Genomic DNA, 15,361 nt, shown 5'->3' on the forward strand with positions numbered 1-15,361 from the left:
TATCTTTTGGCTGAACTCTCCACCTGCGACCTTAAAAGAAGCCTCTTAACATGACTACATAGGTACTCACGTCTAGGGCTTTAGCTTGATTTTACGAATTTGTTCACTTGCCGTTGATATCAAATCGTGCCATCACCTTGATAGGCATCTTTGCCAGGTCGCTGTGGTCTTCAGAGCACTCACAACCTCCACTGGTATGTTCGGGTATCCATTCCATTCCTTTAGTCACTAACAAGCCGGGTTTTACGTAGCAGAATACCATGAACCTCTCACTGCTGATAGCAGTCGTGGGCTTTGTTTCGCGAATATGTGCCGAGTCGGACTACACACTCATCGACGCTGCAGACATGCTGTACTTCTACACAGTCTACGAACTCGACGTTGAGGTATTCGGTGTGGGCAAGGGCTACATCGCGCTAGGCTGCAGGGGCACTGGCACCGGCAACCGTTGCACATACAATGAGTTCGTCAGCTACATTGAGACGGGCAGCACCACTCCCACGCCTACAATCTACGATATCAAGTCAAAGTGGGAATTCACCCTCAACTCAATAACCGACATCATGACTGCCACGTTCGAATGGCGATCGATGTCTATTAACGAGCCCAAGAAGGATGATAGGTTCAGAAGACTCAGGGACGGGCGAAAAACCTACGTTGGCGTCTGGACCGATCTGGGCTACGCGGTTGAGAAAGGAAGAATTGTGGGCGTCACAAACGACATCTCAATCACGCGCCACTTGGCCAACATCAATGGGGTTCTGGCGAGTGTGGCCGAGTATCGCAGAGGCGATGCGAATACCAAGCTTATGGATCACCTCAAGGGTCGAGTGACTGACGTCGTCTGGGAGACGGTAAACCGCGAGGCAGAGTACCGGACCAATTACAACTGGCAAGAGATTGAATGGGAGAAGACGATACAGAGCAATCCGGCCATGAAAGATCCAACGAGTGAACTATTCAAGGAGGTCACATATCAACTTGAGCGGCATTTGAGGACTGCGGAATCTCGAAACGCGAACACAATTAACGCGAAAGTGGCTTCGACCATTAAGACGTGTTTTGTTAGCATCAAGGAGTAGGCCATCATCAACTGTGCACAGGGCACTTTGGGGTACTGGACAACGGCACCGGTGCTTCGTAACGGTAGACGGATGTTTTCACGATCAGGTAGAACCAATTGAGCTGCTTCACTTCGGACAATGACAGCAAGACTGCGAGACTGCGGAACCCCGGGCTGTCATTGGAAGGATGCTGACGAGACATTTATGTTGATTGACATGTGTTCCCTGTGTCCGTGGGCTTCAGTAGCATGAGCATTATATCGCGCGCCGCATTTCCCACGGCATCTTAGTCCCGCGTCTAATCCCACTCAGATGCGCTAGCTTCCCCCTTACTGATGCTCATCGTCCGTCCACTGGCGGCGACCTTTTCGACGGAGCCCCCTTATTTGTTTTCTCCTGCTCGGGCGCTGACTGACCACCAAGAAAGATCCATGAGTCGGACGGGCCCAAGTCCCGGCTTTCGGCACCGCCTAGCTCGGGCTCGGGAACCGGCACCGACTTAAACCTTTTCAGGCAAAGCTGAGGCAGCCAGCCACAGCCGATAGATCATGATCTACGCTAGAACCGCCAGGTACGCCTAGCCGCCATTCCCCCCTTTGTGCCGCATTTGCATTCCCTGCGTGTCTCTTTGACCTAAAAACAGCTCAGTCCCACGTGATCTCGTGTGTAGGCGTAATTTGAGATTCCCCACGCGAGGTTTGCGCCCGAGGCAAAATGCCTCTACCGTCTCTCTCGATGACACTTGCAATCCAGGTAGCGAAAACTCTAGCGGACTCCAGGCAACAAGATCTGCTGCCCTCTCAAACAGGAAAGACACATCGGACAACCCGCACCAGCCGTTCTCTTGAGTTTCGTCTCCACGCAGGTCTGGCGTCTTGGCCTCTGATGTCGGCGTGGAAAGAAAAGCCTAAACCTCCCTGGGACGCAGACCAGACACGTCGGTTTTATCTGGTCGGACGGACAGCGGACACGCGACACAGTACAGAGCACCTGTGTGGGTGTGGGTGTCGTGCAGCCCTGCCCGCAGTGGTATTGTTGTGTTGGTCTTCACCCCAGGTGCCGGGTGCCGAGAACACCGTTCGTGGATCATCAGAGCCGTGCAGCGGCAGACCCAGGGCCCCAAAAAGAAACGATCACCCCGCATACTCTTTGTTCCACCTTTGTAACGCGACCAAACCAAACGTTCCACCCCCTAAAACGGGTTTGACGGCAAGATTCAGACTACCATGATTGGGCCGCCGGTGTCGCCAGGGGTACCAGGGCAAGATCGGCTCAGGTAAGGCCAGGTCGGACGTGCTCAATGAACCGGGGGTGGGATTGCATTTCAAGACGACTCGGTTGCCCTGTCTCTCGCTCAATAATGAACGATAGTTTTACAAACCTGTCTGAAGAGCATCGGCGGCCGAAGCTTTTAAGCACGGATCCCGCGGCCACCACACCAGGACGCCTGACACCTAGCCAACCTCACGGCGCAAGGAGCTATTAGATCGGTGAGACGCTCGTAATCAACGCTCATTTCATTCCTTTCGAGATTAGCGCTGATGCGCTCCTGGCGAACACCCGTCCTTGGTGTTTTATTTTCGTCCCTTCTTCTCTCTTTGCTTGCTTGCTAGCCTTGGCGATGGTCCTTGTTATATACTTTGGCCCTCACCCAGAGCTGTAAGACACATCCGTTTATGGCACACGCCACGATCAACGACTCGACGCCTTCCACAATCCGCTTTCAACAATGGCGTCTGTCACTGAAGCCCTTCAAGGCAGGGGCATGCCCAAGATCGAAACCATTCAGAACGGGCCCATCTCCGGTCTTCTTTCATATGGCTCCCTGCTTCTGGTCTCCAGTGTCGTCGTGGTTGTCCTGATCGCCAACATCCTCGAGAGATGGCTTCTTCACATGGTCTACGGAGAAGTCTACAAGACATTGGAGCGCCCTGAGAACGAGAAGCGCCGTCGATCGTTCACATACTACCATGTCGGCGCAATCATCATGTTCGCTCTCTTGTGCATCGGCATCTACCCCGTCATGCACTTCTTGACTGGAACCGCTGGATTGGGGACCCCGGTGGTCCAGGGACATCGTCTTCGAATCGGCGATATGCTCTTCACCGTCTCTCAGGTCTACAGCGCCTACTACGTCTTCGAGCTCTGCTTCCGCACTCAATTCGCCAGTCCTCTCAGTATCGCGCATCATATTGGCCTCTTGGCCATCACACAGACTGCCCTGTCTCTGTTTGGCAACTTCGTAGAGCATCCAGAGGCAACGATCGAGTTTTACATGTGCATGGTTTGGGGTAGGCATTCTTCCTTCTCGGTTGTCATCAACCGTGTCAGCTGACAATTGTGTTCTTCAAGGCGCCTTTGACGTGGTGGTCGAGCTCCCCATCTACGTGTCCATGATCCTCTGGAGGGTAAGACGTAAGGACCATCGTCTCCTCTCTTACCTGGCGTACGGCTGTTTCGGTTGGATCCTTCTCGGAGCCATCCTGGAAACCTCGATCACGATTTACCTGTTGCACCGTTCCTGGGACCGATGGGGACGGGTATGGCGAGTCGTTACTCCCCTGATCTTCTCCCTATGGATCACAACTCAACTTTACGGCGCATCAAGACTCTTCCAGATGGCGCGATCCGAGCAGCGAAAATTCCTCAATGGCACAAAGCAGCAAGGAGTAGTCGAGCCTATCTCCGAACTTCCGGGCTCGGCCGTCGATGGAGAAATACCTACAGCGGAGGAAGAATCGAAGAGTAAAGCGGTCTGAAGCATTAGAGAAACCACGACGCAACAATCGCCAACTCAGAGTCGGGCGATGCGTGCGGGATACGTCCGAGGGTTATCCAATCAGTGTCGACAGGAGTCAAAATCACGGTCGCAGGAGTAATACGGACGCCAAGGCCTCCATCAGACGTGTCTGGAGCTGCGCAAAAGCGCATGCAGGCTGCGGCCAAGAAACCGCCCGGACCATCACATGGGGGGAGAGGGGGTCACTTCAGACAGCCTGATCCTGTTTCGAGTTTGCACCCAAACCATCAGACGAGGCACGACACATGATTCAGGAACAAGAGATCTGCGCTGTGACCGTTGGGCCAGACCCTGCGAACAACATCAGCCCGGCCGAAGGATTCAGAGAGGCCTATTCACTCGAGTCGCGTGTTAAGAACACACAGGGCTTTCGAGTCACGCCTGGCTTTGGTATCGTCTCGAGACTTCAGACTGATACCATCTGAAAAGAGGCCGCGCACGCTGGTCAGCCGCTGCCAACCAGACACTGGCTAGGAACATCAGAGAGAACGGGGCGATCGAATAGACACAGAGCAATGGATGGAGAAGCAAGCGAAATGATCTGATTGTCTTTGCAGCGTTCTTGCATACACTTTCGGGGCTTGATTACATACTATCTTAATACCTAATAATTAAAAGTTTATTGACCCTCGTCATCATCTTTACAATTGCGCAGCGTCTTCACTTGCTCTGTCCCAGTGGATTGGACGACCGCCGGCCAAGTCAGGCCATCGTGCCACGTTCAAAACGCAAAAACATGATGTTGACTATTAACCATGTACGACATCGACTTGGAGGATTGAGCCGCATGTCGATTCCAGGTACTTTGGTGCTACCCCAAGCTGTCAGTCGGTGCCAAGAAATGCCAAGACCCGCTAGTCCTTAAGCTCCCGCGAGATCTCACAGCCCCCGGAAATTTTCTAGATCCCGTCGTCTCGTACCCCGGAGGCCGCGGGCCACCCACATTGAAATGTGGCTGAGTACCAAATCCCAGCATAAGAGGCATAACACGCTAATGGCTTTCAGCTGAGCCGTTCCAGTGAGTGATATGAGCCAGAGTGTGACACCATCAACGGTATTGATGAGGTGTTCTACGTCACCGGCTGCGGTCTACATTTGACAGAGGGTCAATGAGGATACGAAATGGGCAAAGTCACCATGAACCCTGTTGCGGTTCGGGGCCCAATTTGCCCTTCGGCCTTGGCCTCATTCAAATGCTCCCGCCGCACACATAATTGTCGCCTATTTTCCTTCGCCCTCTCTGCCTCAACACCACATCGCTATGCTTAGATGTCTTTGCGGAAGGCTGCTTTGTTACGCAGACCCTGTTTTGAAAAGCTCAGCCTTCCGCAAAGATATCTTAGCATGATCAAATTACGCGCCATCCCTCTCTGGGCTCTGGAAGAGCAAGGCACTAGGTCCAGGCTGCGTTCTGAAGCGTTCAGGGTTCATGTGGGTCTCAGCTGGCCATCCCTTGAAGACGCGGTTGTGTAGATAACTCAACCACATAGTTGTACGCGGACTGCGCAATCCAAGTTTACAATGAAAGCCTTTTCCATTCCAAAAATCCTCTGTTTGCAGGTTCAAGCGGTCTGAATTGATTGGGCTCGTCAATCTAGGGTGCACTGCACATTCTTGCGTGTTGCGGCATGAGGTTCTCGTGTCTCAGGACAGATGCGCCTCGAAGCCTCCCAGTAATGGAAGCTGCAGCGCAGGGCTCTTAATGTCGGGCTGTAGACTTGTGTCCCGAGATGAGATTCACTGTGGGATCTTTTCCCAGTTTGTCTTACGTACTCTAGCCAGCGGGCTACCCGCATATTTCCGTTTGCCGGCATTCCACTCTAGCAAACGGCTGGCTGATTCTCAAACATGGCATCATGCTGCACACAGCTCGGCGTATGCCAGTCACCAAAATACCGATATGTATCAGCTGAAGTTTTGAGACATTAGACATTTTGGCACCAAGATCGTCCAAGTCATCACATTTGGCTGGCTGGTCAGACTCGTCACATTTCCCCGCAAATTAGCGTCTATCAGCCGCAGCGCCCTCTCGCTCCTGTGCTCTTCCAAAGGCACATTGACGAATCGACGATTGACCTCTCCGAAATTCAGTGTAGCCAAGAATCAAGTGGCCATCATGGACCGGGAAAGCTGACCAGATTGGTCATTTTGTTTCCCTGGGAATATGTATAAGTATCTGGGCAAGCTTGCCCCAAGAGGGTACCCCATTGCACTTGTGTGTTATCCAGGCTCACCCAATCTTCTTCAGCTGTATTCAAACACAAACTCTCAACAGTCATGTCTGCCAGAGATACCAACAACCCCAAGAATCATGTTCTTATTGGCGGAGTATCAGTTCCTTTAGGCGGAAAACCTGGCATCCGAAGAGAATTCACGAGCTGGGCAACCGAAGCACCTGCCAAAAGCATCCAAGTTTCCCTTTTCATTCGAGCTCTCCAGAAGTTCTATGATACACCTTACACGGAGACCTTGTCATACTTTCAAATAGCAGGTAGGCATGCTCCCTTTCATACAGTCTTCTTTTGTTCATCCTACTCACCGGGTCTGTGGCAGGTATCCATGGGTATCCAGGTGATCTAGCCTGGGGCAATTCCGAGGATCCTCACCATGAGAGCAAAACATATCAGAAGAAAATGTACTGCACTCACAATGAACTGACATTTCCGACCTGGCATAGACCTTATATGATCTTGTTCGAGGTGTGTATTTTCAGATCGAATAGTTTGTGACTCGATGCTGATTGTCAATATCACGAGTAGCAAACGCTTTTTAATCTCATGGGTGAGGTCATCGAAGACCTCAAAATCGAAGATCCCGGAGTCAAGAAGGAGTGGCTGAAGGAGCGCAGCACGTGGAGACTACCATACTGGAACTGGGCTCTCCAACCAGTCGAGGGGGTCCCTGACTTATTTAAGCATGACAAGGTGGCCATCTGCACTCCGTCAGGAACCGAGCCAGAGACGGTTACGAATCCCTTGCACCGCTATGAGATGAGGGTTGACGGAAAGGTCACGCTAATGGGAAGCCCAGCGTTGGGTAAATACAAAATTGACGATGTGAAGCAGGGTGAGACAACGACGCTTCCGATATGTGTAGATTTCCTCCCCGAAGGAATTCAGAACTAATGAAACGCTCCGCAACAGTGGTCTAAATGCTCAGGTACAAGTAGATGGGGCATAAAGTCTTCGGAGCCCGCTGAACTTGAATCCCAAGGAATCAATAACTATGAGCCAATCAAATCGGCCATTGGATCTCACAAGTATTATGAACCAGGGGAAGTATCCAGGCATCCCGTCAGCGATCTTGTCTATCGCCTTCTCTCCAATGTCAAAGACTGGCGATCGTTTTCTTCAACTATCACTGCCGACACATCACCAGAGCCCGTGGAGTGGACTCAGTGGATATCCCTCGAGTTCATCCACAATAATCTCCATGTACGTCTTTTACCGAGAAGATACATCACGAGATCGATGGTTAACTTGTTCAGGTCTTCAACGGAGGTGCTGGTGACTTTAGCAAGGGTATCGGACACATGTCAAATGTGCCAGTCGCAGCATTCGATCCAATCTTCTGGATGCACCATTGGTATGGCCTATGTACACAATCTTGAACGTATTGAACTAATTAGTGATAGCTACGTGGACTGTATTTTTGCCATGTGGCAGGTTTTGAATCCCGATAGCTGGTTTGATCCGGCTGGTGGACAAGAAAAGCTTGTTCCATTCCACAATGACTTCGGCGGCGAAAGGCACGTTGACTACTTCAATTCCGATGACGTCAGAGCGTATTCGACATTCGGCTACGAGTATGATGTTCTGGTTCGCCAGAAAGGACAGGAGGATGAGGAGTATGTTGCTGGCATCACAAGCCACATCAACAAAACCTACCACGGGACTGGCGACGTACTTCAACATGACAAGGGTGGCCTTTTCCTCAGTGGACAGTTGGGCGGTGGCGACAAGGATTATGAGGACTATGTTATCAACGTGCTCTATGATCGGTGAGTAAGACATCTAAGAGGCTTTCTTCGATCTGGCTACTGACATCAACCTCTGACAGCTACGGCTACGAAGATGGCGCTCCGTACACAATTCACTTCTTCTTCAGAGAAGCTCCAGCTGAAGCTGATGTTCGAGCTGGTGATCGCATGATCCATGAGTTTCCAGGTCATGTCGGTAGCATTTCCACGTTCAGCAGTCCAGTCGAGACTGTGGGTCAGGGAGAAGACAACACATTGCACTGCGCCAAATGTGCAAGGCAACGTGACGAAGGCGTGCTCTCGCGCGCTTCTGTTTCCCTCACGATTTCCCTGTATAAAGACGCCGTGAATAAGAACATCGACGCCATCGGAGACCTGACACCGAGTACCGTTGAGACCTATCTCAAGGATGGTCTTACATGGGTTGCTGTCTCGGTAAGTGAAGTCCCTTTTAGACAAGGATATTGCAACACATCACCCCGTTTCATACATGTAGTCTTGCTGACCATTGGCGTTGTTGCGGTTACAGATGGAGGGAAGATTCATACCTTGGAATGAGCTTGACAAGACCAAAGTCTTTATCCTTCAAGGGACGAGCGAGCAACCGACCGATAACAACATTTTCTCTACCTACCGCAGCTACACCTCAATGCCTGCAGCCACTGATGGCAAGGAAGCCGGAGCCTCCAAGCAGGACTACAAGGATTTTGAGACGGGTCGCTTAAGTATGCGGGTTTGAGAAGATGTTGCTGGTCGTCTTTGCTACTTAGTGCAATAGTCTTGTTTTTTTGCGTTGTTTTAAGCTGGCTTTAATGTGTTTAGTTCAGGGGTCTTATCACAGTAATCTATAATTGTTTAGTGATAAAAGGTGGGATTGCGGTCGTATCTAGCTATAGATAATCAGGATGGCAATTCAACGTGTAGTTCCACTATCTAATCCCACCGAGCTCAGTGAACTTCTAGACTGTGCTGTTTATGCTACGTTCCAACAAAGCAAAAAGGAAAGCTAGGTACTGTCAATCGCTGACGGGAATTGAGCCCGACGTGGGGGTCGAACCCACAACCTTGAGATTAAGAGTCTCACGCTCTACCGATTGAGCTAGCCGGGCGATTGGAAACACCCAGCTGAATTGTTGGAAGAGGAGGGCAATAAGTTGCATATATGGGAAGAAAATTCTTTTTGCAGTGGCGTGGTGGGTGGATTCGATCAGGGTGTTGAAGAATTTTCCTCCGGGCCCCGCAACCGCCCGAAAATTTGGGTGCGCCGGACCCCCCCCCCCCCCCCCCCCCCCATACCGGCTCCGGCCGCATACCCACTTCACATACAGGGGTCGACAATATGGCAAACGTGTAGTTGCGCCAGTTTTCAACAATCAAGCGGAGTTGCTGTATTGCGTTGCTTCTTTCTTGCGGTTCTCGACTACTCAAGGAATCCTCCCTTTAATTTCATCGCAGACACAAGCTCAATCCTTACAGAGACATGTCTTACGGCACGAGCCGACAGACCCTCGCCGCCAACCGTCACGAGAGGGTCTCGGCACGAATGGCCAGTGATGATCGGATAGGTTTCCAACGAAGGGAGAATTTATAGACATATAAAGGCGAGCCCAGAAGCATTGGTTTCTGCTGCGGTTTTAAGTTAAAGTCTGCAGGTTTAGATGCAGTTGAGTGCCCCTAGAGATGCTGCTTAACACTCCTTTCCGGCCTAATGAAATAACCTTGCGAACGTCAATGATTTTCCCGGACATCGGAGGACTAAAATTGCGATTCAAACGAAGCCTGAAGATACAAACTTGTATCTAATCCTTAGTGAGAAGATATCAATAGAGTGCTTTGGCGACAGGCTGCAATTTTGCGTTCTGCGAAATCAACCTAACGACGTACGCTGTGAATCGCTCTCGAGCCCGTCTTTGTCTATCTTCAGGATGACGGGAACATAACGATGAGACCATACGAGTTTAAGCACATATGTGGCGCCTCGTCCCCAACTTTTCAAGTCAGCCTTAATTAGTTATAAAGCCTCCTCGAGTGTCCACGAAAAATAAGTACGTTATGAGTTGGCATCAGCTTCAAGCATTTTATATGAGCGTCGCTGCCGTTGCTCTGTCACGTCATTGGTGTAATTACGTCTGCTTGGACTCGAGGAATGGACTGTCAGCCGTTTGGCTTATTTATTTATTATCCATCGCAACTCTCAAATTTCACAAAAGGCGAGTGGTGTTTTTGACTTGAACGGCAAGTTTAACAATGTGTTGAACGTCACGTACTTTGTGTTTTTAGACACGCCGCTTGCCTATTATAAGCCGTGGAAAATGCGGACGAAAGCCATGTGAGAAGAAAAATAAGGCGAACTCTATGTACGGATGCTCTGTTTCTTTCATCACTCGGATTCACTCATACTTTTCAGTTCTACCTGGCGAAGAGGCCTCATGATCTTGCCAAACTAACATTTTTCAACATGACTTCTAGTTAGTTACATGCAGCTTGAGAATCATCCGGTAACCTCTGAGGCCATGAGGTGGTCGTTACGCTGGACAGCCTCTTGGGGGCTCGGCAACGGTGTCCCTTCGGTAGCCTCTTCAAGTTGCCGTACTCAGCAGCCGGAACCACCTCACCTTTTGCATAGAGGGAAGTGTTCGCGCGATTATGGTCGGAGATTGGTTTCTAAGTCATTCGGTTCGCCTTTCTCAAGCCAGGCGGGTTATTTGGATGCACCTATTGCACTTCAGGGGTAAACATTACGTTGACTGTATTTTATTTGAGAAAGACATACAGATAACTACATCCATTTGAGTCAAGATCTCAAGGTATTTCTCGCGGACATTAAGGTAAAAATCTGTAAAGTTTAATAACGAGGACCTGAAGGGTCAACGTCAAAAAAGGACCAAAAGAAAGCACAAGACAGGACTCGAACCACAGACCTAATTGAAGGGAAGAGGCAAAAGATATCCTGATACCATAGGTAACCATTCGGCCACAGAGGCATTCGGGACGCACCACACGATATCCAATGTGGCAGAAGCTAGCTCTATATCTCCTGGGCGCTGTGGATCGTAGCCTGGACGCAATTAGCTGGAACTTGAATTCGAACGCTCCACACATGCAATTTCGTTCCCCTTTTCTTACGTCTTCTGGCCGAAATATGCTGTTTTCAACTAAGTCGCCATCTCGTGTCTTCTCTTGATTTCCCGCCATATCGCCTTCTACGTTTCGCCCGGCATTTGGTGTGATATTTGGACACCGTGTGCGAAAGGTTTCCTACAGCCTCATGCCATTTAGCATCACGCCGTCTCTTCTTTGGCAACGATTGCTAAGGGAACAGACTTGAGGCCTATGTTGCGCTTGATAACCCCCTCGCATGTTGTCCGTGGTTTCTGTTAGAAGTCCGTGTGGTTATGCGGAGCTTCATACCACATGATCCCGACTCAAACTCTTCCTGATTGCGATTTTGTTGGGCTATGTTCATTTCTGGTTCTTCCCTTCTCTGAAAGCTGCTATGGAACTCGATTGAGGCTGTCACGCTGGTGACTGCCCCGCCTTCCCGACGCTTCGAAGTAAACTCGTCCAAAAAGTCAGGCGCTCTAGTCCTGGTCCTTCCACTTGCCACATGATACCGCTAAATCGTGCCTCCCCCTTCCTGTTCTGAACTCGATGTTGCCTCGATTCCCTTCTCAAACCCGCTGCTCCATCTCACTGCTTCCCATTCATGTCTCCACCTGCCGGTCTCAGGCCATCCTCCTTCTCGTTCCAACATCGCCACCACACCCTCTCCATTCTTCCCCGTCTGTGCCGGTCCTTCCACGTCCCATTCATCGCAACTCCCCAAGTCTTTCCCAATTGTTCTCGCCCTTCCCCCATTCCCCCGCCGCCTGCTACATCACCCAGTTTCCTTCTCGTCGTCGTGAAAGATACCTTAGGTGGCCTAGTTGGTCTATGGCTTTCGGCTCGCACCACACGATGCCGAAAGATCCCGGGTTCGATCCCCGGCCAAGCTCACCTCGAAGTGGGTTGCGGATTAAGTCTTCCCTTGGGTCCACTCAGGGATAGAGATGTAGTAGGCCAATGTGCTTTGCGAACTCTTTTTGGATTCTCATTTGGATTAGAGAATTGACTTGCAACCCTTAAGAAATAATGGCGGTTGTCCTTATTCCCGGCTACCTGCTTAAGAAAGCGTTAGGCGGATGGACCGCGGTGGTAGCATTGACTGCGGCCTGGCGATGGTGGAATTTGTCCAGACATTGTGATCAGTCGCATCGCCCGGAAGTCTACGCACATGGGGAATTTTGGATCCTCCCCCACCCCCCCGATTGGTTTGAGCGAAATGAAAACAGCGTTAGGATGGACGGCCAGAACCGGCCACGCGAAAAGCACATGTGCGTCCAGACTCAGAAGCTGGAGATAATCAAAGTTTGTCCTCGGCGACTCGATGGCGATGACGCAGGATGCAGCATGGAACAGCGACCACCAAAATAGCATCGGATCAGAAGTCATCAAATGGAAACCTTCTTCTCCTTGGCTTCAGAAATTAGATGCTCCAGATACACCTTCGAAGCTACTGCTTTCTGACTACGAGTAATTGTAGACAAACAAACCTCTATTACTTATTTCTTCTCAGTCTCTTCCACATGTGCCACCTCTCCGACATGAGCAGCCTCCGCTTGCTTCAACGCGCCCTCTGCCGTGCCAGTTCCAACCTCCGCGTCCTCTCCATCAAACAAATACGCGACGTTCTCAAGCGTCCGTCCACGAGTCTCGGGGTATCCAAACCAGACGCTCACGAGCATAATGACCAGTACGGCAAGGAAAACGAGGTAGTATTTCCAAGCGATAGACTCCAGCGCGATGGGGTTGACGAAGGTGTTGAAGAAGACACAGGCCAAGCTGACCATCAACGCCACCGTGAGACCCTTGGCGCGGAGGCGGTACGGCCAGATCTCGACAGGGTAGGCGACCATTAGGGGCGTCAAGGCGATGTCGTAGCCGAGGTAGAAGATGAAGAGGAAGGGGATGACGGCCGTGCCGGTGGGTGCGTTGCCCGTCATTGCGAAGCTGCCGGAGAGGCCGGTCACGATTGAGAAGGAGATGAGCATGATCGTGCCCTGGATAGTATGATGGTCAGCAACAGTTATTAGAGGTTACATGTTTAGGAACTCACTGATGCCAGGAAGAGAGCTCGTCTTCCGATCTTATCCACCATGACAGCAGCGCTGGTGGCGCAGATCAAGTTCCAGATTTGGATGCAAGCCGAGATGAGAGTTTGGTCGTCGACGGACTTGATGCCTACTGATGAGAGGACGAGGGCCAAGTAGTACGAGATAACGCCGACACCGCACCTTTATCGCCAATAAGTTACTAGATGTAATGGAAGGGATGGAAAGTCGACATACCATTGCGCAAAGACTCCCAAACTAACAGAGATAAACAGACGGTGCCTGTTTCCAGGTGTGCTGTAAAGATCGGCCCACGTCGTGGCTGTGTGCGCCTCCCTCTCCGCGCGGATCGTTTCCTCGATTTCCATCATCTCGAAGTTGACCAAAGGAGAGTTAATGTCGCCACCAGCATGTGCGTTGGCAATGACCACCCTAGCTTCGTCGACTCGGTCCACGGAGACAAGCCATCGGGGCGATTCGCCGATCAGAAACAGACCCGGAGCCGACAAGAGTGGGAGGGCGATCTGGAGGAGGGATGGCATTCTCCAAGACCACTCGGTGAGATGCCTCGTGGCGAAGGTACACCAAGCCGCGACGACAGCTCCAGCATACCACATACCTTTATAGAGTCAGCATAAATCTTGTCGAGAGGAGATGAGCAGTGGATCTTACAGTTGTAGAGTGAGGATACAACTCCGCGATGAGTAGGATACGCGTTTTCGGTGATTAGCAGCGGCGCCGAGAGGAAGAACCCAGAAGCACAACCAATTATAAACCTGGCGGCTACAAAAGCGCCCTCATTCGGTGCTGCCGTCTGCACCGCTGTACCAATTGCCAGAAACACCCAGGAGATGTATATTCCGACCTTGCGGCCATATTTGTTGCACACCCACGCGGCGGCCGGGTATACGAGGACGTTACCGAGGGAGTATGCCGCGTTGACGAATCCCAGCCACGGGCCGGTGGGCTGGTTCATGAAAGCGTGCCATTGCGGGAGCGCAAGCAGGCCATTCATCATGGAACCGTCGTATCCGTTGGCCGAGGCGCACATCATGATGGAGATGATGCATAGGTTGAGGCGTAGGATGTGCGGCTGCTTGTACCACGGACCGATGTCCGGGAGGACGGCGGCCAACTCGGCGCCGACGGCCTTTGCGTTTGCTGAGTTCTTTCGGCCCATGTTGAAAGCCTGGGAAGGTCGGGAGAGGAGGTGAGGTAGTTGTCGAGAGAACTGCGGCTCTGGGCCCGGGCAGAATTTTGAGAAATCGAGAGGGCGAAGCTATGGCTATTAAAGTATTTCGACGTGCCATGCCGCCCCGTTGTATCATCTTGGCGTCGACCGAGATGCCCCTAGCCTCCGACTTACAGGGAGATGGGTGTATTCGCTAGAACATCGGACAATTCATCTTGTTCATGGGGTATCAAGGAGAATACCCCGCATAGCCCCCTGTTCATGCAACTGCGGAGGTGGGCCAATGACGCGGTTGATCAGGCCGCGAACGCGCGAGACGAGGCCTCTTTCGCTTTTGACAGGTATTGTTCCATGGCCTCAAAGTGGATTCGTGGGGGATTCAAACCGGGTTGGGCCTCTGCGCCGCTGGGGAAACGCGGAGACCAATGTTCTCCATTGAGTCGGGCCTTTGAATGCGGGGAGTCACAGCCAATGCCAAGTGAGAATTGCGGTTGGCCCTTCCTTTTCGACTCGCGTGGCTGGATTCGTTGACTCGTTCCTACAGCGAGAAGGCGTGGCTGTGTCAGGGTCATGTTGGACTGAAATGCATCAGTTGCAACGCGGACCTCTTCTTTAGTTATACGTGAATTTATCTATTTGAGAGCCAGCATAGACTATGATGATTGTTTTCACAAATATGTCTCTTCCACTTGATACAGCGGCGACGGGTCTATCCGTCGGAAGAGTCCAGAACGAGACGTGGGGCCTGCAAGGAGTGTTCTTCGCTCATCAACGGCGGTTAATGAAGGTTGACCTGCTATTGATAACACTGAATTGACGACAATTCGATCGCAGTGGAACGGCCAGCCAGAATACACACATCTCGATGTTATTCCCCCCTGATGATAGTTCACTCAACACCCGGCAGGCAATCAAACCCGAAATCCAAGTCTCGGTACAACTGACCCTGGTCACCTAACTCCCCGCATCTTCGGTCTCAAAGTCCTTGTTCCCCACACGACCCCCCCGGATCAAGCCAGGAACGCGGTCGCAATTGGCTGCCTCTCGTTGATCCCCAATTTCTGCAACCAGCGAGGCGACATGGCCAAGGAATGCTCCGGTGTTGACATCGGCAGATGCGTCCTCCATCTCAGCTCACTCGTGGCCAGGCACCTCCTTGCCAAACAAGCGTCTTGT

At 51.4% G+C, this 15,361-nt stretch overlaps 5 protein-coding genes and 2 non-coding genes across 7 annotated transcripts; 5 read left to right on the forward strand and 2 right to left on the reverse strand.

The window, feature by feature from the left end:
• Positions 1-347: 347 nt before the first annotated feature.
• Positions 348-1,082, forward strand: COL26b_002097 (uncharacterized protein; the record flags this gene model as incomplete). The annotated part of the gene is made up of 1 exon (XM_053175029.1): positions 348-1,082. One exon carries the CDS (start codon positions 348-350, stop codon positions 1,080-1,082), a length of 735 nt encoding a protein of 244 aa, XP_053040973.1.
• A 1,711-nt stretch (positions 1,083-2,793) lies between these two features.
• On the forward strand, positions 2,794-3,823 carry COL26b_002098 (uncharacterized protein; the record flags this gene model as incomplete). The annotated part of the gene is made up of 2 exons (XM_053175030.1): positions 2,794-3,355; positions 3,417-3,823. The coding sequence occupies 2 exons, from the start codon at positions 2,794-2,796 to the stop codon at positions 3,821-3,823; spliced, it is 969 nt and encodes a 322-aa protein (XP_053040974.1).
• Positions 3,824-6,641: 2,818 nt separating this feature from the next.
• Positions 6,642-6,989, forward strand: COL26b_002099 (uncharacterized protein; the record flags this gene model as incomplete). The annotated part of the gene is made up of 2 exons (XM_053175031.1): positions 6,642-6,930; positions 6,961-6,989. The coding sequence occupies 2 exons, from the start codon at positions 6,642-6,644 to the stop codon at positions 6,987-6,989; spliced, it is 318 nt and encodes a 105-aa protein (XP_053040975.1).
• Positions 6,990-7,520: 531 nt separating this feature from the next.
• COL26b_002100 (uncharacterized protein) lies at positions 7,521-8,582 on the forward strand (the record flags this gene model as incomplete). Its single annotated transcript, XM_053175032.1, has 3 exons — positions 7,521-7,864; positions 7,924-8,278; positions 8,373-8,582. The coding sequence occupies 3 exons, from the start codon at positions 7,521-7,523 to the stop codon at positions 8,580-8,582; spliced, it is 909 nt and encodes a 302-aa protein (XP_053040976.1).
• Positions 8,583-8,879: 297 nt separating this feature from the next.
• COL26b_002101 lies at positions 8,880-8,952 on the reverse strand. The gene has a single exon. It is a non-coding gene; the product is annotated as a tRNA-Lys (tRNA).
• A 2,801-nt stretch (positions 8,953-11,753) lies between these two features.
• Positions 11,754-11,838, forward strand: COL26b_002102. Its single transcript has one exon. It is a non-coding gene; the product is annotated as a tRNA-Ala (tRNA).
• A 606-nt stretch (positions 11,839-12,444) lies between these two features.
• COL26b_002103 (uncharacterized protein) lies at positions 12,445-14,173 on the reverse strand (the record flags this gene model as incomplete). Its single annotated transcript, XM_053175033.1, has 4 exons — positions 12,445-12,942; positions 12,999-13,176; positions 13,231-13,612; positions 13,666-14,173. 4 exons carry the CDS (start codon positions 14,171-14,173, stop codon positions 12,445-12,447), a joined length of 1,566 nt encoding a protein of 521 aa, XP_053040977.1.
• Positions 14,174-15,361: the final 1,188 nt, after the last annotated feature.

The sequence above is a fragment of the Colletotrichum chrysophilum genome (genome assembly GCF_026319265.1).
Source record: "Colletotrichum chrysophilum strain AFK26 chromosome Unknown scaffold_10, whole genome shotgun sequence".
In the NCBI taxonomy this organism is placed as follows: domain Eukaryota; kingdom Fungi; phylum Ascomycota; class Sordariomycetes; order Glomerellales; family Glomerellaceae; genus Colletotrichum; species Colletotrichum chrysophilum.